The following is a 26837-nucleotide window of genomic DNA, read 5'->3' on the forward strand; positions in this document are numbered from 1 at the left end:
CTCAGAGGGGAGGGAGAGTCTGAGGGTCGATCCAGCATGGATTCTAAACTCTGTGGTGGATAGGATCAACAATTAGGTGTTAATAATATTACCACGCTAGGTCGAAGTACTCCCAAGTGCTATTGCGCCACACATTGTAGTTCTCCTGTTTATTCGCTTGGAAAATCGCCACGTTTCATGTTGTGTGACGTACACATTTTTATCAACTACTCGTGCAACTGTATTTAAGTAGGGAAAAAATGGAGGTGTTTGATTACTGCTATGTTCCTCTCTCTACGGCCACGGCAGAGCCCGCTAGCATAGCAACATGCTAACACATTCGCGCCGCGCAACAGAGCGTTTGAGTGCACCTACCGGAGCGGGAGAGGTATGACTCAACTCGTGAAAGTTAAGGTAAGAACATATATTACTACTGATTTTGGGTGGCGTGTTCCTTTAATCCCGGAAGTAGAAGCATCGATGTAGCGGTGGTTATCAACTCTCTGCTAACCCCATAGAACGCCCATTCATTTAGGATTTGGATATATAGGATTAGGACTCCCATAACTTCATATAACATATATCCTGTGCCGATATTGTAGCTTCTGTGTTATCTACATAAACAATAAAAGGCAAAACAAGACTCGACTACCTCGTACGTAACGTTAGGTTCCCGTAAGAAGAATGTTTAGCATGTCCGGTTGAAGGGAAGGCATCGAAGGGAGATAACCGTTATTGTTTGGATAAGAAGCGTAGTCCAGCCATATGTAGCCTACAATTGCATTGTATGTTAAGGTAAAGCATAGAGGCAAGTAAACCTAATGAAAAACAGTAGTTTTACTGTTAGGTAGTCTAACGATAATCATTTCAGAGGTTTTCGATGGATTGACCGTAGGTCAGAAAAGTGGAAAGAAGATTAGCTTCAAGGCTATAACTTTTTTGTTTTGTTTTACCATGACTGTTTTTGAAGATGATCATGTGTGGTAGTTTCAACATTAACACGACTTGATATCACTTGTGAGGATGATATTAATAATAATACATAAATAAATACATGTTTAACTTTGATGACTTTGAAGGCGAAGGAAGTGTGAGAAGAATTTCTGTGTATCTATCATATGAGTTACAAGATTCAGTTCGATGGCTAACGTCACAAAGTAAAGTCTGCGCAGTAGCCTACTGGGGGGACCAACTGAAAAATCGTTCAATTTGACTCAGTGCCCTCCCATTGAGAATGACGGAGTCTGTTCGTCCATTTCTTTTACTGTCTATCCTAGCGTTCACGGGCTTCGGAAAAACCTTTCTCCGAGTGAAAACATCATCATTCCGTCATTCACGTCACTTAATGTGTGAGTCAGAGGTCGGAAACTGGGGCTAGATTTTGCTAACAGAGTTGCCTAGTTAGGGGCTCGTCATCACTTTTGTCGTCACGTTATAGTTCGTTTGTAGTCCATGTGGCCTTTCATGTCCAACAGTTTTAATGTGAACTTGGGAATTTGCCCTTTTTATCACTTGAAAAGCTGCATATCTTTCTTTCACGAGCATCTTACACTATATTTTAAGCAAATACAGTTGTTTGTTTAGGATTAGTGAGTGTATGTTTTAACCTTTGTTGTGGCATCCGTGTTTGTCACACATTCGATGGCAAAGCACTTGAACACTTGCTGTCGGAAAAACAAAGTAGCCATGGGGGCGGTCCTTGTCATTCCAAGGTGCTCTGGATGCACCCTATGATCTATCCTGTAACAATAGGAATTGTTGTCCCACGGACAGTGATGCTAGTAACGCGTATAGTAACGCGTTAGTCTATTTTGACCACTTTTTTCGGTAACGAGTAATCTAACGCGCTACTATTTACAAACCAGTAATCAGATTAAAGTTACTTATCTAAATCGCTGTGCGTTACTATTTTTGTCATTTTCCTTGGTAAAAAGATATATTCTTTGCTTTCTTCTTGTCTCGGAGATTAACGTCATGTATGCCAACCTTTTCAGCATGAGGACAACTCACGTGTAAAACCACACAGCGACACAAACGTAAGCAACAATGGAGAGAGGAGAGAGATGCACGTTTTATCTATACAGTCATTATTTTGAGTTTGAGCTAAACATGACAACATTAAGGTACGTTGTACATTCTGTGCTGGCGACAAAGTGCTGTCTAGCTAGACATCCCAAGTCTCCCGAAGTTTTGGGAGTCTCCCACATATGGATATCCTGACGCCCGCAAATTACATAAAATCTCCCGGAACCTAGAGCGAACAAGAGCACGCAAGCCAGACCGGACTTCAAATCGTGTGTGCATCTAAGTTTAACGCGCACACAACGGAGAGGGAGAGAGAGAGGAGTGGTGCGTGTGTGCCTGCAAGCACATCCAAGACAGAGAGCATCCTGGTCTGTTTTGCTAAATCAGCCTATCAGTTTTCAGTGTAGGTGGGCTTATATCTCTTTTCTCCCGAACTTAATTAATCAGTTCAGTTAGTGTATCTAGGAACAGGAGCGTCATGGAGTCAGTGCCCCTCAAAAAGGAACATTTAAGACCCATTTCACATCAGACTACACAAAAGTGTACCCAATTGTCTCATAAGAGTAAAACATAATGATAGTATTGCACACTGCACTGTTTGTAACAGTGACTTTAGCATTGCTCACGGAGGGTTAAATGATTGCAAAAGACTTGTTGAGGTGAGTTTAACAAGTGTAATTTAATTTGCATATTACTCAGGCCTATACTAGATGGCTAGTTGCCAAAGCTACATGAAAAGGCCAAACTACTAAAATCTACATATTTTACTATCACAATTTCTATTAATAGGCCTTCCTTATTTGGTGTACTGACTAGACATTATTGAACAAACATCAGCATTTCAGTATCTAAGTAGGTTAGGTTGGGATGTCTGCTATACATTGTTGGCATTACTGTTAAAATGCACTTCCAGTATAGTGAGTATTGGCAAAACCGGTTATCATTTTTATGTTAAGGCGGTGGGGGTGTTGTCGGCAGCTGCTGAAAGTAACTAATAAAGTAACTTGTAATCTAACTTAGTTACTTTTAAAATCAAGTAATCAGTAAAGTAACTAGGTTACCTTTTAAAGGAGTAATCAGTAATCAGATTACTTTTTCAAGGTAACTGTGGCAACACTGCCCACGGACCTGTTAAAGTGTGACACCTGAGACAGGGCAAGAGGTGAATGCACTGAATGTACGTGTCCAAGAAAACTAATAAAAGTATTGCCCGTTGGGCAGAATTAACATATTCTGTAGCCCGAGTGAGTGAGAAGGAGCAGAATATAACATATTCTAGCGTTCATGGGCTTCGGAAAAACCTTTTTCCGAGTGAAAACATCATCATTCCGCATCATTCACGTCACGTAATATGTGAGTCAGAGGTCGGAAACTGGGTTGCCCAGTTAGGGGCTCGTCATCACTTTTGTCCTCACGTTGTAGTTCGTTTGTAGTCCATGTGGCCTTTCATGTCCAACAGTTTTAATGTGAACTTAAGAATTTGCAGTTTTTGTCACTTAAAGGTGCATATCTTTGTTTCACAATCTTACACTAAATTTTAAGCAAATACAGTTGTTTGTTTAGGATTAGTGAGTGTATGTTTTAACCTTTGTAGTGGCATCCGTGTTTGTCACACATTCCGACGGCAAAGCACAGGAACACTTGCTGTCGGAAAAACAAAGTAGCCATGGGGGCGGTCCTTGTCATTCCGAAGTGCCCTGAATGCACCATATAGTGTCCCAGTGACGCCACTTCCGTTTGCCTCCATGGGACCTATCTTTCAAAAAATTTTGAACGCCAGTCTATGGCGAAAAATAAATTATTTTCTGGTCCCGGTTGACTTGTGCCTTGAATTACCCATATGATGTTTGTCAATTTTAAAGACAGTTTTTCATGTAAAGACATTTGCAGTTTGTTTCGTACACTCTAAAAAATGCTGGGTTATTTTCTCAACCCAAACGCTGGGTTAAAACTGTTGGGTCATTGTGTGGGGTTGTTTTTACTCATGTTGGGTTATTTTCTGTAACCCAGCTTGTTGGGTTGATAATTTAGGACAGCGCCCCTCCTCTCCCCCACCTGACGTGAGTACACTACCCAGCACCAGGGTAACTTTAACACAGCTGCATAGTTATTTTAGAGTTCGGGGGAAATCGTTATTCTTTCAACCGTCCATGCAGTCCAGCAGCTGTCACCATGCAGTGGAAATCAGGCGATTTCTGAAGGTATGTATCTGCTTTTAACTTTTTTTATTATTATTCAGAAGGATTTTAAAAGTCCACCCGGAGATAGAAGCTACCCTTCGTGATATGAATTGATATTCTGCCTGCCAATTTCGTTCTGCCTCAAGCAGGTTAAGAATTGTGTCATTCAAGCCAGCTAACGTTAGCTAACATTAACTTACAATTACTGCTCATGTTAATGTTAAATCTACACAAGGACAGACTCTTAAAAACATAGTTCTGTGTTCACTGGGTATGAACTGCTGAACAGAAACAAAACAAAATTTTAAAACAAACTAAAATTATCATACCAACAGCTGGCTAGGTTAACGTTAGCAGACGGTTGGTATGCTAACGTTACTGTAATTAAAGGCTGTGTTGCAGGGTTCATTTTCCAACGAATTTGCACAATTTGCTTGTTGATAATAAACATTTAAACTGTTATCCATTGTATTTGATGTTGTTGGGTATCACACAACGGAATATAATACGAAAAAGCAGGTACTATTTCACAGCATTTGAAGTGATTCTCCTTTCCCCCACAATGCATTGCATTACGTCACCTTGGGGAGACTACAGACCAAAGCCCACCTTGAGACCCTTGAGAGTAACGAGAGAGGAGTAAAGAGAGACGAGTAAGGGATTGTTCAGCAGTAGATAGCGCAGATTATAGATAAATAGATAGGCTATAGATAGCCTAGATATGTATATAGACAGATAGATAGCTAGATAGATCATGTCATTATGCTGGTCACAGGGGAGCTCCTCGACCAGCGGCCAAAATGCACTCGCTTCCCTAGTTACTGCAGCTCTCCACCACAGTTTCCATCGGGACGGCACAGCCCACACAAGCACCTGCAAAACTGCGACTTGCCCATATTTTCTCCCTCTTTGGTAAGCCGTACCCTGACGATGTCAATGGCAATCAATCACGAGCAGTAGTTATCGAAAATATTCATGCTGAAGACACGACCAGCCTAATCGGCGGCGGCTAGAAGCTAATTATCTAACTGGGGTGGCTCACAGGTGGGACCGTTTCCCATAGGAATGAATGTAAAACATACCCTCTAAAACGAGACCTCCCGAAATTCAGAAAAAATACTAAATTGATATCAGGCACCGTTATTACCATTGGTAGATCATAGGGTAGCTGTGATATAAATGCTGTAACGAAATTCGAAGTGTAAATATACAAACTTTATGTTGAAAGTGTAACCGCGACCGTTTCCCATAGGAATGAATGTAAAACATATACCCTCCAAAACGAGACCTCCCGAAATTCAGAAAAAATACTAAATTGATATCAGGCACCGTTATTACCATTGGTAGATCATAGGGTAGCTGTGATATAAATGCTGTGACGAAATCCGAAGTGTAAATATACAAACTTTATGTTGAAAGTGTAACCGCGATGTCCATTGAAATGCATTGAAATTAATGAAGCGCAGATCAAGTAGTCCCCAAAGTGACGTCATCACCGAATTGCGTACAAAAAACCCGCTAATGATAAAAACAACAAAAACTGGCATTTAACACCATTTGGAGACATTTTTAAAATGATATACATATATTGAGTGCTTTATGTACCCATTAATCAACAGTGGTGTTTAACCTGCAACACAGGCTTTAAATGCTTCGTGGTAGTGCAGCATGTGTGTCAGCTAATGTAGGCTATACAGTCGAAGTAGTCTCTTCACACTTACGGTAATCATCACGCCAAACAACATATGAATGCATTCATGGTAGCTTCATATTATAGCCATGTAACTTACTGGGTGGTTTTTGGTGGTAACATTAATGTTACACACAACTTGGATTTCACGAACTGAATGTGCTAACATGAGCTAGCAGCTAGCTAACGGTAGAACTATCACTGCCACTAACGTTAACATTACTGAACGTAACGTTTGTCAGTCTGCTGTTAAACAACTGCTTGAGGTGGTCATGGTTTCCGAGTGTGTTGCGCTAATATTTTGTCTCCTGGGGGATTTTTAATGTTTGTCAACATCATTCACTGATAATGGTTCTGTAAATAGCAGTGATTAATTCACTCTTTTTCTTTCTTTGATTGACAGGGCTGACCCCCAAATGGACCGTGGAATCTAGCTGTCTTCATGGAAGTAACTTATCACATGCTGATGCTGCTTTTAGAGTAGGCTATCCGTTCAAAAATAAAGTAAACTGTCAAATAAATAATTCTGTCTAACTGTTTTATTTCATTGCATGGCTATCTGTTGCCATTTTTTCTCAATGCAACCCAAATACTGGGTTTGGAAAACCCGACAACTGGTAATTTTAACTAGCAGTTCTGTTGATATAACCCAGTGGTTTGGGTTGAATCTATACCCAATATACTGTGTGAATTTTACTCAACATGTATATAGTTATAACCCAGCACATTGGTTACCTTTACCCAGTCTATTGTGCCAATTTAACTAATGTTGTGTTGATATAACCCAGCGTTTTGGGTTAGAATCATACCCAATCTGCTGGGTTTAATAATGTACCCAGACCATTGGGTTAGGATAACTCAATGTGGTGTTGGTCCAATAGTTAACCAGCGGCTGGGTTATATTTGGGTTATTTTTAACCCATCATTTTTTAGAGTGTAACTATTGAATTACAACATTGTGAAAGATCGTAATTTCAACGACTACAAACCCATCAGTCGCGCTAGTGACGTTAGCTCATTCACAGCCACACTACAAGCATACCAGCAACAGGTCTTAATTGGGCTTTCCTTGCCGATGAAAATACCATGAGTCAGAGGATTAAACACATCAGGTAAGTTGTATTCGTCCATAGATTGTACATTAGATACTGTTAAGTGACATAGCAGGCAGCATGATGCAACCGTTAACTAGCATAACAGCTAATCTTATCGTTTCATTACGTTGGTGACGTACATCGTTCGAGACGAGAGATGTAGTCCACTGAGCGGATTCGCACAAAACCAACATAACTTTTGAAGTCTATCGAACAACAGTACTTTCTTGATGTGAAAAATTATCTTTTAAATTCACACACACCATATGTGAAATTCGTGGCACAATTCAAACTGGACCAAAAATAATTGTTATCTCTCCATTAACTCCCGTTCATATTTTTTTGAAAGATAGATCCCTTGTAGCGGAAGTAAAACGGAAGTCACTGGGACACTCTATGGGCATGGCTAGGCACTACGTCATCATATCCAAAAAGCCACTTCCGTGTCCATTTGCTAATATTCTAACGGTTATGGTGTTCTGTCAAACTGGGCTACAACGGCAGTAAAATGGTGCAGTGCTGTGTCCCGTGTTGCAACAACAGAAACAACGTCAACAAAACTATATCGTATTACCGATTTCCCCTCGACGAAAAAGAGAAGAAGAGATGGCTGAAGTTGATACGGTAAGTTGGATCTCAAATGATGAACAATAATAACAGGCTAGAGGTTACTAGCTCGCCTAACGTTACTAGCTAGGTAGCAGCTACTACTAGCTATTGCAAGTTGTTTTGTCAGCACTTCGAAGTGTTTTTAAGGTTATTGTTAGAACTGCTACCAGTAATGTTGCGTACTGTATGCTAAGGAAGACAGCCAGTGTCTGTGCTGCATAGGAAATCGTTATACTTTGAAGTGAGACTGACTTTGACTAGTAGACCTAGCTAAACAACACATCTGATAATATAAGTTGGTTCTGCAAGTTGGAGGGAGCCTGAGATGTAAGATGTTAATTGCCGCTTTTTTATTATTTTTGTAGGCGTGACAAGTTCACCCTGAACTACAACTCCAGGGTCTGTGGGTGGCATTTTCCTGATGGCAAAGCAGCTGGGCCAACACGGTTTGCATGGAACAACGGAAAGGCTTTCCCCGACCATATCCCCACCAAACGAAAAAAAGGAATGGTCCCTGCGAGCGTGGAGGAAGAAGGAACAGCTGGACCAGGCCCAAACCACCTTGACGTTGCTACACAGACCCCTGGTACTTCAAGTGTTGTGGTGCTTGAAATTGAAATTGCTGAGAAAAGAAATTGACCAACTGAAACGAGAATTGGAAAAACAAAAACAAACATTTTCATCCTCCCACCCTGACAAAGTCAATTACTACACTGGCTTGCCAGATGTTGCCTGTCCTCTTTTTGGAAGCCCTTCTCTCCAAATTTGATCTCCAGTATCATTTCGATTGGAATGTACAAATTATGCCCCTTATCGATCAGCTACTCCTGACTTTGATGAAGCTCTGACTGAATTGTGGCATCCTAGACCTTGCAACAAGGTTCAATTGCTGCCGTGTGATAGCAATAATTTTACGGTTAAAATTATTAATAATTTAATTGCCATGTGGCCCTTCTTGGTTTAAAACAAAGACACCCTCCCCTCCCCCAATCAAATGCTAATGTAGTGGTTCAAGGGCTATCAGGTATACAGGACAAAGGATGTTACCTTGATATAATGTATCCATGTGTCATGAAATGTAAATGTATTCATGTCTGGTATCATTGTGATAGTCTCAGTACAAGGATTGTAGTGATTTGATTGTGAGAATGTTTTGAAGATTCTATAAGTGATATTTCTGATATATAAGATATCTCTCCTCATGCTATTCAGATAGGTGTGAAGTGGGTGTGAGTAGGTGTGTCTGATGCCAACTGGAGAACCAATCATGTGGGCTTGTTTTGGCGCCATTTTCTTCTTTGTTTAAAGCATTTAAAAGTAACTAAACTGCAATGTTTGTCAGATTTAGATTTAGAACATGGAGAACTGAGAGAGAGAGGGTGATCCAACAGAGGCCATGGCCTTGTGCCCTTGAGACCATTTTTTTTGTACCCTCTCTGCTTGTAACAGAATAAACTTGACTGAAGTTTGCCAGTCTAAGATTAATATTAAGTAATTATTCACCACAATTACTTTCACGTGCAACAGTCACAAACATCTTCACCACCATCAGCAGTGCACTGTATGACATTTTGTATGTCGGCATGATGGAAAACAACATCCCCTCCAGAGTCAAGAACCAAACATCCCTGCCAGATTGCTTCCAGTCATTTCCTGAGTGTCGGATTGTGCTTGACTGCACTGAAGTGGCTGTCACAGAAAGACTGGACACCCAGAGTCATCTGTACAGTCATTACAAAGGACGCAGCACACTTAAAGCTCTGATTGGCGTGGCTCCCAATGGAGTTATTACTTTCGTCAGTGACCTATATGGTGGAAGTACCTCGGACAAGGTGATAACAGCTGACTGCGGAGTACTCCAACAGTTAGAACCAGGTGATACGGTGATGGCAGATAAGGGATTCACTATTCGTGACATTTTGCCTGAGGGAGTTTCACTGAACATCCGAACGTTCCTTGTCAATGGACAGTTCACAGTGCAGACTTGTTGCCAGTGCAAGGATTCATGTGGAGCGTTCTATACAACGTCTGAAAACGTTTGATATTTTGACCTACATCCCAGTATAAGAAGCATGCCAACAAGATCCTTAAAGTAGCCTATGTGTTTGTCTTACAAATTTACAGAAGCCCATTCTCCGTGAAATAGCATGAATTGTCTGTCTCAACATTGTGTTAGTGGTGTTTGTTGATGTTCCAAAACAAGTAGCGTAGCGAAATACAGTTTCTGTCGTCTTTTATTTGGCATTTTGTAAAATCCCATTGATTTCTGTTGGAAGACTCATTGCACGTTGATATTACTGCGCCACCGTCTATGCTTCAGGTTCAAATATTGAGCAGAAGTTTATACGCGGTTGTCTGAATAAATAGTTCCACAATAGGCCTAGCAAATAAGACGGCTGGATATATTGCGCCGATATATTTGCTTTTAATAATCAACGAACACCACTAACCACTCGGTGAGTTGCACAGTTTTGAAAACGAACGTTAAGAGTTGTTTTAGGACATGTTTGAGTAGCCTACTACAGTATGCCCATTGCCAGCCACCCTGAGAAGTCAAAGGCGACTCAAAATGAGTCAGAAAAGTCGAGACAGGACCAATCGTCAAAATGTCGGTGTCCACCACTCTAGTTCATCCAAAACAAACCAGAAAAGGGCCTTAAAGTGCTAAAAACCGGAATTTTCCTTTAAAAAAATGTATCCCCGGTGTTTTCGGTGTATAACGGTGTTTTCACTATTTAAAAATGTAGCCTACCAATGAATGGATAAGGTAATGTTGGGAAATATGCCACCGTGTCACACTGTAAGGGGAAAACACGAAGCCGTAGCCTATTAGCAAAATTAGTATGGCTCAGATTTGGCCCAAAACTGGCTTGCCATTTTGGTAAAGCTCTGGGTGGATGTATGGGCCCTAAATGGCCCAAATTTGGCATGCCAAAAGTAGGCCAAAGCTCACCCAAAGCCAATTTTGGATTTCCAAACTATAGCCTTAAAAGTCCCAAAAAGAATCCTAAATCCCCATAATCCAGCCAAAATGTAGCCATAACTGACCCTAAATGATACCATAATTGAGCCATAATTGTGCCACATGTTTGCTTTTACATAGAAATGATGCATATTATGTGTTTATTTAACTTATTCAGCTGTCTGTATGACTTTATTGCTGGTAATTATGACTTTATTGCTGGTAATTTAATGGTTATAGTCTAGGTTCACTATATACTTAATACTAGGTTCACTATATACTTAATACACTATATACTTAAATTATGTGTCTGTATCTGTAAAAAAAACACAGGAAAATGAAATACATTTCATTATACTTTATTATATGTTTTGGGTGCTGGATGGCTGGGGTGCTGGATGGCTGGGTGCTGGGCGGTTGGGAAGGGTGGCTCGGGTGCTGGATGGCTGGGTGGGCGCCTTGTGGCTGGGTGCTGGGGTGTTGGATGGCTGGGTGCCTTGTGGCTGGGTAGCTGGGCGGTTGGGTGCTGGATGGCTGGGTGCCTTGTGGCTAGGGTGCTAAGCGGCTGGGTGGCTGGATGGCTGGACGGGTGTTGGGTAGCTGGGTGGCTGATAGGCTGGGTGAGCAGCTGGGCAGATGGTGGTTGGGTAGCTGGCAGCTGGGAGGCTAGGTAGCCCGGTGCTGGGTGGCTGGGTGCTGGATGGCTGGGTAGCTGGGTGCTGGATGGCTGGGTAGCTGTGCAGCTGGGTAGCTGGGCAGCTGGTGGCTGGGTAGCTAGGTAGCCCGGTGCTGGATGGCTGGGTGCTGGATGGCTGGGTAGCTGTGCAACTGGGTAGCTGGGTAGCTGGGTGCTGGGCAGCTGGTGGCTGGGTAGCTGGGTAGCTGGGCAACTGAGTAGCTGGTGGATATGTAGCTGGGTGCCTTGCCTTGCCTTTCTGGGTGCCTTGTGTCTGGGTGGCTGGGTTGCTGGGTGAGTGAAGGCGCCTCTTCCTGCCTCCATCTCTATCCCCAGCCCAGTAAAACCACTTTTTAATAGTAGTTTCAATTTCAGCCTCAGTAGCAGCAGAGCACACAGGGTTTCTCCTTACTGCATCTAATAGTAAAGCATAAACAAAGACAAAACAAACAAACATAATTACTAAATGCAGAAGTAACCTTGGAAGCGTAAATTACTTAGACTTGGACTTCTTTAATGTCCATAAAACTTACATAAAATGGAAAATTGTCTTTGAAGGTGGCATAAAGACATACAAGAAGCACACACACACACATCACAGACAGCACTATGCACAATAAATAGATAAACATAATATATAGGTAAAAACTATGAAATCAGTCCAGTTTGCTCCAGAGAAGAGTTAGAAGATATAAATAATAATGAGTAAAATACATAAAGTGCCTAACCACATATTTATCTGACTATGGCCAGTTCTTTGTTAAGGATGGTCACGGCTGATGGAATGAATGACCGCTTGTAACCATTCTTCCAAATACAACAACTTTTGTAATAGAGGATTAGGCAAGAGAGAAAAAAAGTAATGAAATGGTGAAACCAACCTATCACTACTGTTTTCAGAAGTTGTTTTTCAAAGGCCACCTTTCCACTCAACCCCCTCCATGTGACCTTCTGGGAAAATTCATTGGTGAAGACCCTTTGTAAAACCCTCCAAACAGTTTCTCGTAAGGTGGCACCCCCTGCTAGTCCAAGCAAAAGAGTCTGAAAGTAGAGAATTATCCACATTGATTTTCAAATCAACTACAATTACATTAACCTGTCTTACTCTGTCTCTATGAAATATAACAACTCACTAAATCCTTCTTCAGTTCCAGAACAGACTGAAGGTCTCTTTCCAGAACCATTAAATCATCTAGGCCCTTCAATGGAAAATAAGCACTGTGCCTAGTGTACACTGTGTAACAATGGAGCCGTCGGTAGCAGAGGCAAAGGCGGCATGTAGATCCTGCACCATCCTGACTATATTTTTCTGCTGCTGAATTATTATTTCCTGCTTCACCAGCATGTCATGCAGCAAAGCTGTAAAGCATTTTCAACAAGAAAGCAGAAAATTAGTGTATCTATCTATCTATCTATCTATCTATCTATCTATCTATCTATCTATCTATCTATCTATCTATCTATCTATCTATCTATCTATCTATCTATCTATCTATCTATCTATCTATCTATCGAAGCCTCCAATAATTCAACAATACTGCAGAAAATTAGTGTCTCTATCTATCTATCTATCTATCTATCTATCGAAGCCTCCAATAATTCAACAATACAATGCAATACAATAATTCATCCACATAGTTGTCCACAGACAGATGAATTTTTCAGGCGTTGTCTTGGGGCCTCTGGAGCTGCTTGAACCTCCCTAATCTGGCCCTGGTTTAAAGCTGGCCCTGTGTCAACTTCACCATTGGCTACCTCAGTTAAATTAACTGCATCAATGGCCTGGCGCAATGTTGACCCAAGGGTTGTTACATGCTAGAAATGGTAAAAAAATATTCACTTAACATAGGCTAATGCTTTGAATCTTTACATTTAACTCATTTAAACATCCAACATTTATTTCTCATTAAACCTAGGTCTAAATGTACTTATAATATCAAGAACTGAAACTGAGTGAACTTTTATTACATGGTTATTTGAGATCTCGTTGTTTCCAATCTCCGAGAACCCCACTTGGTCCGATTGTGGACTGATAACAAAGATTGTTAAGGCGGAGCAAGATACTTCGTCGTAGTTCATGTCTATGGGCGCGAAATGGGGATCAAATCCTGTCTGCATAAAGAGGCGTGTCGATGACGTATTGATGAGCGTACGTTGCAAACCGCCAACAGCAGCGGCATAAATAACCGGCGCACACCTGATATAAAGTCGATTTTCTCCAGACTGGAATGCTCAAAAATGCTAAAAATGTACCTGAAATGTTCACAAGGGTTTGAGGATCATGAAAACGTGCCCGAAATTCACATTCCTAACTCTATAGAACTAAGACCTTAGCATATGTGGTAAAATTCTGAGCTATGCCCATAGACTTCAATGGAGCAGTCGCTGCCTCTGCTCTGCATAAAGGGGGATTTTTACCCCCCCCTCGTGCGATCCAGGTTCCCGGAAGTGGCTCCTGATGAAGTATCTTGCTCCGCCTTAACAATCTTTGCTGATAATGTATCGCCGGAAACGTGATGGTGATGGTATCTGAGGGGGCTTTGGTAGCATGCTCCTCTTGGGTGCCACCTCTTCATCGTCACTCTCATATACATCGAAGTGCCGATTCCGCCTTTGGAGACAAATACACAAGAAAAACACCACAATAATAGAGAAAGTGGATATGTGACCCTGCAAGGCGAAACCACTCGCTTTGCGCACAGTGCTATTTCACGTTTTCGCATAATTCCACATACAGTCTACACTTTCATATTGTTAACAAATTTCATGGATAAACATACGTTTTGACTGTTAAACACTGACTTTATTTAGGTGAAGATTCAACACATTAGCAGTCATTCCCTTTGTCCATGCCGCTATAAGGTTTTACGGTAGAGCTAAAATTGGCTCATTACTCGTTACTCAATGTGTCAGCTCTCTATCGTTCGTGGCAGATGTAACCGAACATGAATGTGAAAGACTTGCCTTTCAGGGCACGAACGGTCAAAAGCACGAACTTTTAGAAATATCCTGGAGTCATTTTACGGACCAGGAGAAGTTTTCCATTGACGTAGCGCATTTTAAAAGTAGGCCTATACACAATCTGTGTACACAGAACTTCCTCTCCCCTTCCCCCGAAATACATTAATTATATTCTTTAGTGACACCTTATGACCGTCACAGGTACACTAGGGGGCAGAAAAAGACACTCACTCGGTTGATGAAACTGGACATAGTCAGAAATTCGCTTCAAAGTCACGCTACCGTAAGGCTAATAGTAGCTGTGCCTTCACACTATTGCTCATGACAATTTACTTGAAAAGGTGATTTTCTCCTCTTCTGGACTTAATTTTGTAAATTTTACCAAAGCGTCTGGTTTCGCCTTGCAGGGTCACATATTTGTTTTGGCATAGTATTCACCAGTCAACAATTTAAAAAATAGAAACTATTGTCATAATAAAATATACCGGTAATATAATTAAAAAATAATGTAATAAAGGGGAGACAATTTGCAAAAAAACAAAAGCACTTTAGTTTTGTGAACTTCTTACTTGATTTTTCTTTTTTGGGGTCGTCCAGCATCAATCTCTGCCTCTGACTGAAGATCAGTCTGTTGCTCTGCGAGTGGCAACCTTTTCCTCGCCTCGTGATAATTATCTGTTTAAAACAGAACTCAATTTTAACATTATGTCACTGATCTTTTAATAGTGATCAGTTTATAACTTCTATTCACTCACTCACCTGTGTATAGCACACGGACATTATACAGGGCCCAGGTGTTGTCTGGCTCCTGAAAGTTCTTGATGGCCCTCTGCAACCCTTCTCCTTTATAAGGGGGCCACCGACAGACTCCCCCATTGACCCAGGTCGCTGGCACCACCTTAACCTCATCAAAATCATCAAAGCTGACAATGTGATACATAGTTTCCTGTAATGACGGAAAAAACATTTTATGATTTCTATAGGAAGTAAATAACATCACAACAATTAACACCAACCTAATGTGTAAAATGTATACTAACATAACGTGGTGGGACCAAGTCTTGCACATTGACAACTTCTTGAAGAGACTCAGGAGGCTTTGACTGATCAAAATCCTACCACTGCACTTTGGAGAGTTTGCTGACAAGCTACATCTTTATCAACTATGGAAACTGTTCACTCGGTGAGGCTCAGACAGCAATAAGAGTAGCAGCCACAGAAAACAATAATTTACAACCACCTCTCAGCATTTCAGGGCCTCTATCAACAAACAAAGCTTTTTGGCATGTCTTTTTAGGTAAAACCGTGTAATCATGTAACTGAACCATGTAAACCACGTAACTGAAACTGTAACTTTATTTTTATATAGATAGATAGAAAAGATAGAAAAGATAGATAGAATTTAACAGATCATTCAAGATGTAAAAGAGGGAAAACAACAAAGTTGTCCTCAACCTCACGTGGAAGCCTGACATATTTTTTTACATTTCTGTCCAGCCTTGCACATTGAAGGTCTGGTGACAGATTTGAAACAACTAGGATGCCCAATTCAGAGGAATTTAGTGGATAAGTAAAGAAAATCTCATTTTTGCTGTATGCCCGATACACTACATAATAGACCTCTTCAAATAAAAGTATATTTTGAACTAAGACAATGTCATTGTTGATCCTGAAGCAGTTGTCACCATGTGACGTTTTCATCACAACACCATCATACAAAACATGTTTAAATTGCTTTGCAGTAGGGTATAGAAGCACAGGCCCCTCTTGGTGTTCCCCCCTTGCTGTAAATGTATGCTTCTCTAATGTCTCAGCACTGATGCTGGTCATTTCCGACACACGTCTAATTACCTGGGCCAAAGGACTGTGAGGTTTCCTGATCATTTTCTTCAATTTACCCAAGTAATTTTCAAAAGGAAACCCAGATATGAGGTCTAAATGACCATGAATCTTCACGTCTTCATTGAGATGGACTAAGCCATGAATGTTGTAGACAACAAACTCGGCACCATATCATTTTTGGAAATGCTCCACAAATGTGCACAGTAAAGATCCGGCAAAGTCATTCATTACATGACATAACAAGGGGCTTGCCAAAATATGTATGGCAACTGACAACAGCATGAAATTTTCATACACCTCCGCAGCTAAAACATTCTTTAAAACAACTGGACCCGTGTACAGTAAAAACTGCCTGAGTTCAGTTGCTTTCCACCTTAATCTTTCTTTTAGTTCCCTTGGCTTTCTTGCAAACTCTGCAGACACATAAGGCTTCAAACTGAGCAGTTTCTCTGAGATAAGACTGGACTGTCTAGCGGAAATGCGGCAGCGTAGAGGTCCAGCAGTCCCCATCCACAAGTCAAACAGCTTACGAACCACACCGAGACAAACCAAATGCATGTAGTCGTGGGGGAAACCACTGACCATGCCAAAGTCCAATTCTGTGAGGGGTGAGTGTCCTACATGATGGTCCTCATCACTACCAGCCTTGAAAAGCTCATCAGTCCTACGGGCAGCATACATATCAGGGAAAGTAATGCGATGACTGATGTAAATACCTGAGTGCATTTATCGCACCCGGAATACCCTGTGTGAGACTTGATGGCTTTAATGTAAGCTCTGGCTGGAGCATCACACATAACTGAACCGACTTTAAGAAAACACTTCTTCCCACCTATTACAAATCCATCTGCCAACATCCTCAGCTCATTTATAAGAGCACCCAGGTACTCAGTCAAGGACATTGGTTTGGAATTCCCACAGAACAAAGCAATCAAAACAGGTCTTCTCATTGGGTCTTCAAGGGAAAACAGGTTCTGGGAGGGTGTTTAGCTCGGGGTCATGGTGCAAAGGACCCTAGGGTGAAATTACTCCGAACCATCGCTTTAACACCAGACCACTTTTCAAGTCTCAATTGCAAACAGGTTTGTGTAGTTCTCCCCGGCTATGGAGGATGTTCTGATGAAGAATCTATTGCAAACAGGTTTGTGTAGTTCTCCCAGGCTATGGAGGATGTTCTGATGAAGAATCTATTGCAAACAGGTTTGTGTAGTTCTCCCAGGCGGAGGATGTTCTGATGAAGAATCTATTGCAAATAGATTTGTGTAGTTCTCCCAGGCTACATGAGGATGTTCTGATGAAGAATCTATTGTCACCATCATTACCTCAGGCAAGTTCAAATTGGACTATTGAAAAAAAAAGACCTCAAATGTGGTCAAAGTAATGATTACTTCATGCTCATATTTCAAACCTGGAGTCAAAAGTACAGTATTTGTCTTTCAAATGTAGTGGAGTAAAAGTCACAAGTTTCCAAAAATATCAAGTAGGCTAAAGTACAGATAGGCCTACTCAAAAATCATACTTAAGTACAGTAATCAAGTAAATGTACTTAGTTACTGTCCACCCCTGCTTTTATATCATGGGTTAGTTAAGCCACAGAAAAGCCATGACCCAGGCTGTATCATCTTCCTGGGAAGGCAATGCATATTGATGAAATAAAAATGAAAGAAAAACTAAAAAGGTAAGGACTAGCATGAGTAAGCACGAGTTGTGAATAAATCCACCCTGCTACAGGATTCATGACAACACACAAACACACACACACACTGTCTTACCCAGCAGAGGCTGCATGTGGAGCCTATGCCAAATAAACTCAAGAGAATTATTACTTTATTTGTCAGTAGGCTGAATGGGTTTCTGCTGGAACACACTGATTTAGACAGACATTATTCCAACTCACAGCAAAGACTGGAAGTATCCAGAACACGAGGCACGTTCAGCATTTCTCACTCCTTTACAAAAATATAAAAACCAAAATAACGCTAAATAAATCATGCTTTCTTGTGACTTTTGTACTTGCAACCTGCCACCACTGGATGGCGATTTCGCGCTGGTCTCAGCCTGTGTATGTGTACACCTATTCAACTGAGTGTGCATGGTGGACGAATGATTTCACCCTGGACACAGGAACGTGCAGAGGGAGAGCGCGTGTCCCAAATCAACGCGGATGTGTCGATAGTTAAAAGGGTCTCGCGCAGTCTGAAGGACTGAAGGTGACGCGATGGACTGGTAGCGTTTGAGACGAACGGAATTGGTGTCAACGAAAGATATGTGAAGAAAGTCCAAAACGACAATTGTCAATAGAAAGGATATGCATTGTATTCAAAACGGAGAAGATTAAATAGCTGATGTTCTCCTCAAAATGGAACAGGGCGTGAGAGACTTAACCTGAGATAGCACCAAATATGGGGACACCAACTTTCGGGATTTGGAGATGAGGATCGGTAGAGTGTGATTTTCTCATAATATAAGCGTGGGTTTGTGTATTGCTACAATAGCATGGCAAGGCGAACTAGTGTAACGTTATGTCAACGTCGTATTGCCTATCTAAACTAGGCTACACTCGGTGACAGTTCGAGCATCCCCTTTGAATCGCTGTCAAACTTAAAGGGAATTTTAACTCAACTGGATTCACGGCACCAAAGACGAGGGACGCTCATCCTCCTTGGCTTGACATGACAGAAGAGAACATGACGGCAGTACGAGGAGCTCATTCACACCCGGCAGGTTCCGCAGGGCCAAAAGACAGCGGGCAGAGCGTACCGGACAGCCCCGCACACTCCAAGCCAAACCCCGCTCCACCGGAGCACTACACAAACGAGCCTGCATCCTCAACGTATGACTTGGTTAGCACATGGAGACAGTTCGCGAAAACTTTTATGTTAATTTTCCCTATATACGTTCTGGGGTATTTTGAGTTTAGTTTCAGTTGGCTTTTAATTGGACTCGCTGTATTTTTCTTCTGGAGAAGGAACGCGGGAAGCAAAAACTCGAGACTAAGCAGAGCGTTGGCATTCTTTGACCAAGAGGAGAGAACTTTCAAGCAGAGCCCGGTGTCATCAGAGCTGCCATCATGGGTGAGAAATTGGCTACAGCAGGCCTGGCAATGTCAGAGTTCACTACGGTTATAGCCAACACGTACTGTATGCAAGTAAATTTTGGGTTGAATTCTAGGTCAATACTATTGTACTGACGTTCCGTTTATGCCTCTAGTTAAAATGTTTTAAAATATGGATGAGGATTACATTTGGCTATGATCATGAACTATCTGATCTTACCTTTGGGCTAATTAAATTTGCATAATCTTCTCATCAACACAGAAGAAATACTGGACAAGATGATTCATTGTACTCCCATTCCCATTGTTATTAAGCATGTTTATCACCTCTTATCTTTCTGGCTAATTATCTAAAAAGCCTGCTGATCTAAGCAGTATCCAGAATAGATAGGAGGTGAGTGTTATGACCAAAGTCAATAGAGAAACAGTTTGAGGTCCTCTACTGATGTTTAATGCAACTGTCATCAGAAGTGGCACAAGGCTAAGCTAATTTTGAAAACAATGATGACCTCTAGGGACATCAGACAAATGAAAGAACTGGTTATGTATGGAAGGCTGTCCCAGGTTTAAGCATGCATAAAGGCAAAGTGTGTCCAAAAAAGTCCTAATGCCAAGTCAAGGGAAAGAGGTAGGCTATTGTAAAAGTCAAATGCTGGAGGCAGTTAATTAAGTAGAACACTGCATCATCTGTTGATCTTCTGCACCATCATGCTGCAGAATCACTTTCCATGATGGAGATTTTGCCATGATGCTGGGCCATCCACATACTGTTGTGCCTCATATAGACACAGTGCAAAAAAACTGACTTTTGTTGTGATATGTGTTGGGAGAAGAGGGTGATGGGAAGACCAAATGGACCCCGTGTGTTGTCAGCTTGCATCATGCGTGGGATTTTCATTGGATTTCCGTTCATGACAGAGCAGCTTGTGCCTCTGAAACAGAAAAAGAGAGAGAGAGGGAGAGAAGGTGGACAGGCAGTAGGCCTATGTCTCTATGTGGGAGTAAAACATGGGCTTGAGATAGGAACCTGTCCAGCAACATGGCCTCATATCTCAGCTGTAGCTAATGGAGACCTAACTAATGTGTAGGAGTTTACCAATGTTTCCCACATTGCTCGGTAGCGCCTTTTTGATTGAACGCCTTCCATATTTTTCCCTCCTGAGTATCCTAGTCCTTGTAACGTGCCAATTAGGATCTTTCATTAACCACTGAGAACATCATGTTCTGTCATCCCTGTTAGTTCAGTGGGAAGCGGTCGGTCAGGAGTCCACACTCGAGAAGGTGATGGACTCGGGCTGAAGTTCTCCTCAGAGATTGTTTAATTGGGTTTAGCCTGTAAATGACATTACTGGCCTTTCTATCAGAGAGCTGGCAGGCGTGAGGAAGGGAGTAAATCAGAGAGCCTCATGAATGTAGCCACAGACTGCCTTTACACATTACCAGCCCCCACTGTTCCAAGACATGGATACGGTCTGAATTCTGAAGTCATGCAGCAACACATAGCCTACTCGCACTCTTATCTTAAAGTGATAGATGTGTATGTGTGTATATTTGTGTAAACTTGTCAGTATGACTCTCAAAAACTAAATTGATGGTGAGTGGTGTTTGTTTTCACTATTCAACCTATTCAAACTACTATTCCATTCACTGAGCGGTTGCTGAGAGTGAATCGATAGCACTCAGTAGCACTACATGTGAAACAATACACGTTAGTGGGCTCTGTGTGGTCAAGATAGGAGCGGTGATGGGATTCTTTAGTGCAATCGTTTTTTTTTGTGATTGGCTACCTTACTTTAAATATCCACATTTTGGACCCTAGACATTTACTTCAGGTTGAACTCTTTTCAGGAATGCAGTAAGTCTCATAACATGGCCTGGTCAGTCTGCATGGACAAGATGTAGTCAAGCCAGGTTCTGGTAGAACATGCCATTCACAGATGCAATGCAATAGGTTATCCGTATTGAGTTTGTAATGAGCAGGATTTGACCCTAGAGATGACCAGCCGATTATATGTGTCGTGTTAGAGAGAACACAGCGTGTAGCCATCCAGTGAGCACTATTTACTGCCAACTTGCAGGCAAACTGCAGTGGGATGTAGTGGAGTCAAGCTGAGGTGAGATTTGAAGGGAAAACACTTTGGGGGCAAGGGGAGAGGTGCTGCTTTGAAAATGTCATAATTTTTTCTCGTCGGCACTCGGTTCTCTGCCGCTCTGCACTCATAAAAGCTAGATGTGCTCATCGGGCCATGGATGGAGAAAAATAATGCAATACAATGTCCTCAGAAATCCTGCATTCGGATACTGTGTGCTTCACCTGCTGCCTTCTACAGTCTCTTGAACTAAAGTAACACAGAGAGCATATAAATAAATAAGTAAATAAATAAACATTTGCTGCTAATCCCCAGATATTTTTTCAATCCTAGCCAGATTCAAAGTGTCTGTAGACGTGGTCTTTAAAACCTGCCAGACCTTTTACTCCCCACTGTTGTAGGCTACTAAACCTCCACTCCCCTTTACCTTTACTCACACTAAATGCAGCTGCCAGTACTACCACGTGAAATTGGACAGATTAGAAACAGATAGATAGATAGATAGCTAGATAGAGAGAGAGAGATAGAGATGGTTGGGGGGGGGGGTCTTAATTAGATTTTTAAGACCTCACACACCTCCCCCTTGATCCAATGTCTTCACCCCAGCTCCCCGATGGCTGCGCCTCAGCACTAGAAGACTGTTAAACTGTCAGCTGCGATAACCGTGGCAGTTGCAGTGGGCTAGGATCTGCTGCGCTGTCATGTTGCATCGGAGGCGCTGGCTAAGGATAACTCCCGCCAGTGTGTTTGGCTTTGGAAATAAATCCAGCGTGAGTCATAAGGGCTTCTGTGTAGCCCCGGCAGAACGCAGCAGAGTAGACTCGCCGCCACTCACCGGCTCGCTGCATGTGCGGGCCAACGAGGAAGGCAGAGGAGTGTCTCAAGGCGAGGCATATAAATAGCCCCTGCTGCCTCATCTGGCAAACAGGCTGAGGAAATGTGTTGTTATGTTGGTTTGTGAAACTAAATGGGGTATTATATCAGAGCAGTAGTTTTTTTTTTTTTTTTCTTTATTCTGTACAGCTGACAGAATTCTTTTGTCTGTACAAGCTCGAAAGGCATTTTTCTTCCAGATTTCTCCTTGTTTTATTTCCTCCTGTTCAAAATTACAAAATTACACGGCCATTCACTGTATTATTATGACCGCCGCGCAGCGAAGCGGTCATATAGGTTTAGTCAGAATTATTATTATTTTTTTTTATTTTTTTCGCATGCCCAAATTTCTGTCAATGAGTCCCGGGACACTGAAAGACCTGGGTACACGAAACTTGGTGGGCATGTAACCCCACATGGATAGCATGGAACCATCGTTTTTAGTTTTGATCTGTGGCCCCCCCGCTGGACTGGACCCCCCGAAAGTAGGGTAGGGCAGACACAGTTTTCTGTGAATATCTCGAAAACCGTAGAGTTTAGGAGGACCATTTCTTTTTTGTATGTTGATCTCAAGGGGCCATGTCAACCCATTCCATAACCACTCATTTCATGTATAGCGCCACCTAGTTAAACACAAAAAAGTAAAAATGAGGTGTTGTAATTCAAGGTATCTGTGACCTAACATAGTCAAAACTGCACGAAATTGGAAGTGTAGGATCATTATGACACCATCTGTATGCACGCCAAGTTTTGTGGAATTCCGTTCATGGGGGGCCACACAATAAATTAATTTATGTTACTATACACCAACTGGCCTGTAGGTGGCCGGAGACAGTTTTCTGTGAATATCTCGAGAACCGTAGGGCCTAGGATGACCATTTTTTTCCGTATGTTTGCCTCCAGGGGTCATGTTAAACCATTTCATGTGCACACATGTGCACAAACAGATACACACACACACACACACATACATTCACAGTAATCATACGTATGACACATACTCACACAGTAGACATATGTACGCTTGCATGCACAGGCACATACGCAGGCACACACACAAGCACGCACACACCCACCCACACACACCCACACACACCCACACACATAACATAAACATAACACAAACAATCAAGAATTTCTCAGAATTATGAACAGGCAAGATGGAGGTGGGGTTGTATAAAATTAATTTTACATGTGAAATCTATGAACTAATCATGTTTTGGTACTTGTTGTCTAGCAGATACCAAGAATTGAGTGTGGATAATGCAATTTAGTGAGACAGTTAGAATCATATAGGCCTTTCAGCGTGATTTATTTTTGTGGAAAAAATGTGCTGGACTGGGCGGCGGTCATATTTTGTACCGCTCTGCGGTACATCTAGTTCAGATTATCAGACAGTAATTGTACCCTAGATACAAAGAGTTTAGGGGTCGTTTACACGCCGCCGTTTTTTTTGAAACCGATGAATTTACTGATGAATCGACTGGTCTGGCATATGCACTACAGCACCTTTAGCTGCTTTCACCTCTGTGTGTCAACGCAAGTTTTTTTCTTGCCGAAATAGTTAAAGGTGTGAAAGCGGTAAGAAAAAATACACCCGTTGGCTTCGTGTAAACGGGCCCTTAGTCTCATGGTGCACATTGACAGTACATCTGGGGCTAACCATAGTGAAGTATAGTGAGGAGAGAGTATGATTAACAGCACTGATATGTCACTAGACATTAAGAAATCATGTTCATTTCAAATACTTATATCACTGACAACAGTAGTCCAGCCAGGATATTGTCATTTAAAAAGTGAATTTGCAGCCCTCAACTGTTGTTGATGTTGTGTTTTGTCATGTCATGTTGTGTTTTGGCCTGATGCGCCACCCTCCACCTATCTACTAATCACGAAGTCAGTAGTGTTTTGACATCCGCGTGTGCAACCTCGAGTCAGGGGGGAGGGGGAGGGGATACACCGCTCTTCAGTATTTTGAAAGTGATTGCAGTACCAGTTTTGGCCACAATCTTACATATGGTTCCTTTAAAGTACCGGTACACATAGATGTTGATGACTCCTAGACGTCGGTTGGCTTCGCCTTACATGTTCCTGTCTTTTTTTCAAGTCCTCCATTTTAATGAGTTGGCTGCAGACTGGGAACTCTTGTCACAGAAATACCAAGGAAAGGGCAAGGAGGCCTCACAGGGACACAGACAGCAGCCTAACATAACCCACCATCCCTGTTTTTCCTTGATATAGACAGAACATCAGTTGTTTATGGTTATGGTGTGTCTGTGAGTGTTACCCAGAGGAGCAGAGCAGAGCCCTCTCTTACAGGAAATCCATTGATCAACTGAGGGATGAAAATGTGGCGGTGAAGTCCACTCTTTCTTTCATTCTGTCTTTCTTTCTTTCTTTCTTTCTTTCTTTCTTTCCTGCTCTTCTTCGGGCACTCCTCTGAGGATGTGCTGTCACAGCATCGCAGCATCAGCGTTTTCTCTCTTAGCCTACTATGGGACTCAGTCCCGGGGCCTACTCAGCTAGTGTTAATGTGCCCACTCACACACACACAGGCACTCTCAAACAGCGCGCTGGCAGTTGTAAGCATTGATCATTTAGAGCATACATTATATTTCTGTTCCTTTGGAACAACAGAAATCACTGTATATCATTCATACAGCCTATCCATTTATACTCAACCGACCATCTACATTTTTTCATTCTTCCCTTTCCCTGCATCCATTGGCCTTGATTCAATGTGTTGTGTATTTCATGATGTTAACAACTATATGCACTTCTATATTATGTACACAAAGGACAGATCATGTGATACCCAGAGTCCCATAGTCCCATATGCAGCCTTTCTGGCAGCATTAATGCTGCACTACACTATCTAGTCCATATGCTCCCATATCTTAAGTGGTTTAAGTAACTTGTTCTCTATAATAAGCAAACCTAAATAAAGGAGATTGTATGTGGATGTTTCATTATTCAAATGGTTAGATCTCTATGCAATTTGTGTAAGCTATATGTGGTAGGAATATCCAATGGTGCTGGTTTCCTTAGTGACAGATATTTAATTTAGTGATTTATGGAATCTTTTGTTCTCAACTAATTACTTTTTCTCTGCAGCATTTGTCTTATTGACTTCCCTGCTTGTCATTTTCCAGGTCCATTTTCCGGATGTAGAAAGAGTGGAGTGGTTGAACAAGGTATGAGAGTGGGCTTGTTTTTTATTCTTTTTTTTTTTGCTGGGCATTATTGAGATGTTGACCTCTAAATCAGTCCATCTGTCAATCCTGGCACTAAAGACTTTTATTTTCTTTCTCTGTGACACAATCTACATTTTTGACTGTTGACTCGTCTTGGTATCTCTTTTAGTCCTATCATTCTCGTCCTTTTCCTCTCAAGGTGTGTGCATCTCTATCCTCATATCTCTCTCCCTGTCTTCCCTCTCTCTCTCCCTACCTGCATCTCTATCCTCATATCTCTCTCCCTGTCTCCCTTCCCCCTCTCTCTTCCTCTCATGCTGTCTCTCCTGCTCTCTCTTCCTCTCCCTTCCTCTCCCTTTTACACCTCCTCCCTCTCCTCTTTGATTCCCCGTTCTCCCATTGACTGCTTTTTTTTCTCAAGCTCTTTCTCTCTCTCCCTCCTTCTCATTTCCTCCATTTCCCTTTCTTATCTAACCCCCCCCCCCCACACACACACACACACACACACCTCTCTTTGTGTTGTCTGTGCAGGGCGGGGGGGATCGGGGGCTGCAGTGGATAGTGATGTGGCACGCTGCAGCAGAGCTGCCCCCCCCAGCCCTGCCCCATTTCCCCTGTAGCACTCACCCATTCAGACAGCAAAACATCACTTTTCATCCGGCCATCACACATTTCAGATTGATGGAAGTTCACTGTAAGTCAGACTCACATGGCGTGCCACTGTTAGGTGTTCATGAAGATATTGATGTGTTTGTATGTCTTTCACACCAGCCGTACATCATGAAATAGAGGAAGTGTTAAATATTTGATCAGAGTAGCCACTTTAGTGTATTTTCCATGGAGTCGGAAAAGCTTTAACTGAAACATAGAGTTTACACATAACCAAAATATCATAAATATAAAAAAGGGTTTCGGATCTTGCTGATGTTTTGGTTTGTTCAATTCTTGCCAACTGTGCACCACAGGGATTTAGCATCTTAACGTCTTAAACCTCTTTTCTCGTAAATTGAGATTTACTTTTTGCTCCTCTTTCTCCCGCTTTATTTCTCAGTCTTTGTTTACCACCCCTGCTCCTCCTCTCTATCCCTCAGCATCTGTTCAGATGTGACATTGAAAATGCAAATTAATAAATTAAAAATAAATAAATATAAACAAATGGATCTGAATGAAACACTGCCATCTACAGAGCCACCCCTAGGACTCATCTACCCTCAACTTTCTCCTGCTGTCGGTCTCTGATGACACAGTCAGGCTGTGTTTAGTGGTCCGTCAGCTTTGCACCTTTCCCTCCCGCAGACGGTGAAACAAATGTGGCCGTATATCTGTCAGTTTGTGGAGAAGCTGTTCCGCGAGACCATCGAGCCGGCTGTGAAGGGCGCCAACGCGCACCTCAGCACTTTCAACTTCACCAAAATAGACCTGGGCGACAAGGTGAGCAGAGCCGCCACTCATCATGCTACTCGCCAAAAGATCTTATCTGGTCAAATACCATGCTGGAACTTCATAGCCTGTTTTTGAAACCCTTATTTCAAACCTGACCACCTCGTATACCTTCATGCCCTTGGAATGGATGTGTTCCTCCTCCACATCTGTATTATTGTTTTATC

At 42.0% G+C, this 26837-nt stretch overlaps 1 protein-coding gene and 1 pseudogene across 1 annotated transcript in view; both read left to right on the forward strand.

Annotated features, from left to right (window-relative positions):
- The first annotated feature begins 7476 nt into the window (after nt 1-7476).
- Nucleotides 7477-9644, forward strand: LOC143131842 (uncharacterized; annotated as a pseudogene).
- An 8503-nt stretch (nt 9645-18147) lies between these two features.
- The window catches only part of esyt2b (extended synaptotagmin-like protein 2b), a 35494-nt gene continuing 26804 nt past the window's right edge, over nt 18148-26837 (forward strand). The window contains exons 1-3 of the mRNA XM_076290222.1: nt 18148-19092; nt 25189-25230; nt 26527-26661. Of these exons, the coding sequence (XP_076146337.1) occupies nt 18691-19092; nt 25189-25230; nt 26527-26661 (579 nt within the window). The 5' untranslated portion in view covers nt 18148-18690. The remainder of the gene's footprint in view (nt 19093-25188; nt 25231-26526; nt 26662-26837) is intronic.

The sequence above is a fragment of the Alosa pseudoharengus genome, unplaced genomic scaffold, assembly GCF_046254945.1.
Source record: "Alosa pseudoharengus isolate Yale_2024_CS ecotype anadromous, Long Island Sound unplaced genomic scaffold, YU_APseudo_1.1 YU_APseudo_1.1_scf_18, whole genome shotgun sequence".
Classification (NCBI taxonomy): Eukaryota; Metazoa; Chordata; class Actinopteri; order Clupeiformes; family Clupeidae; genus Alosa; species Alosa pseudoharengus.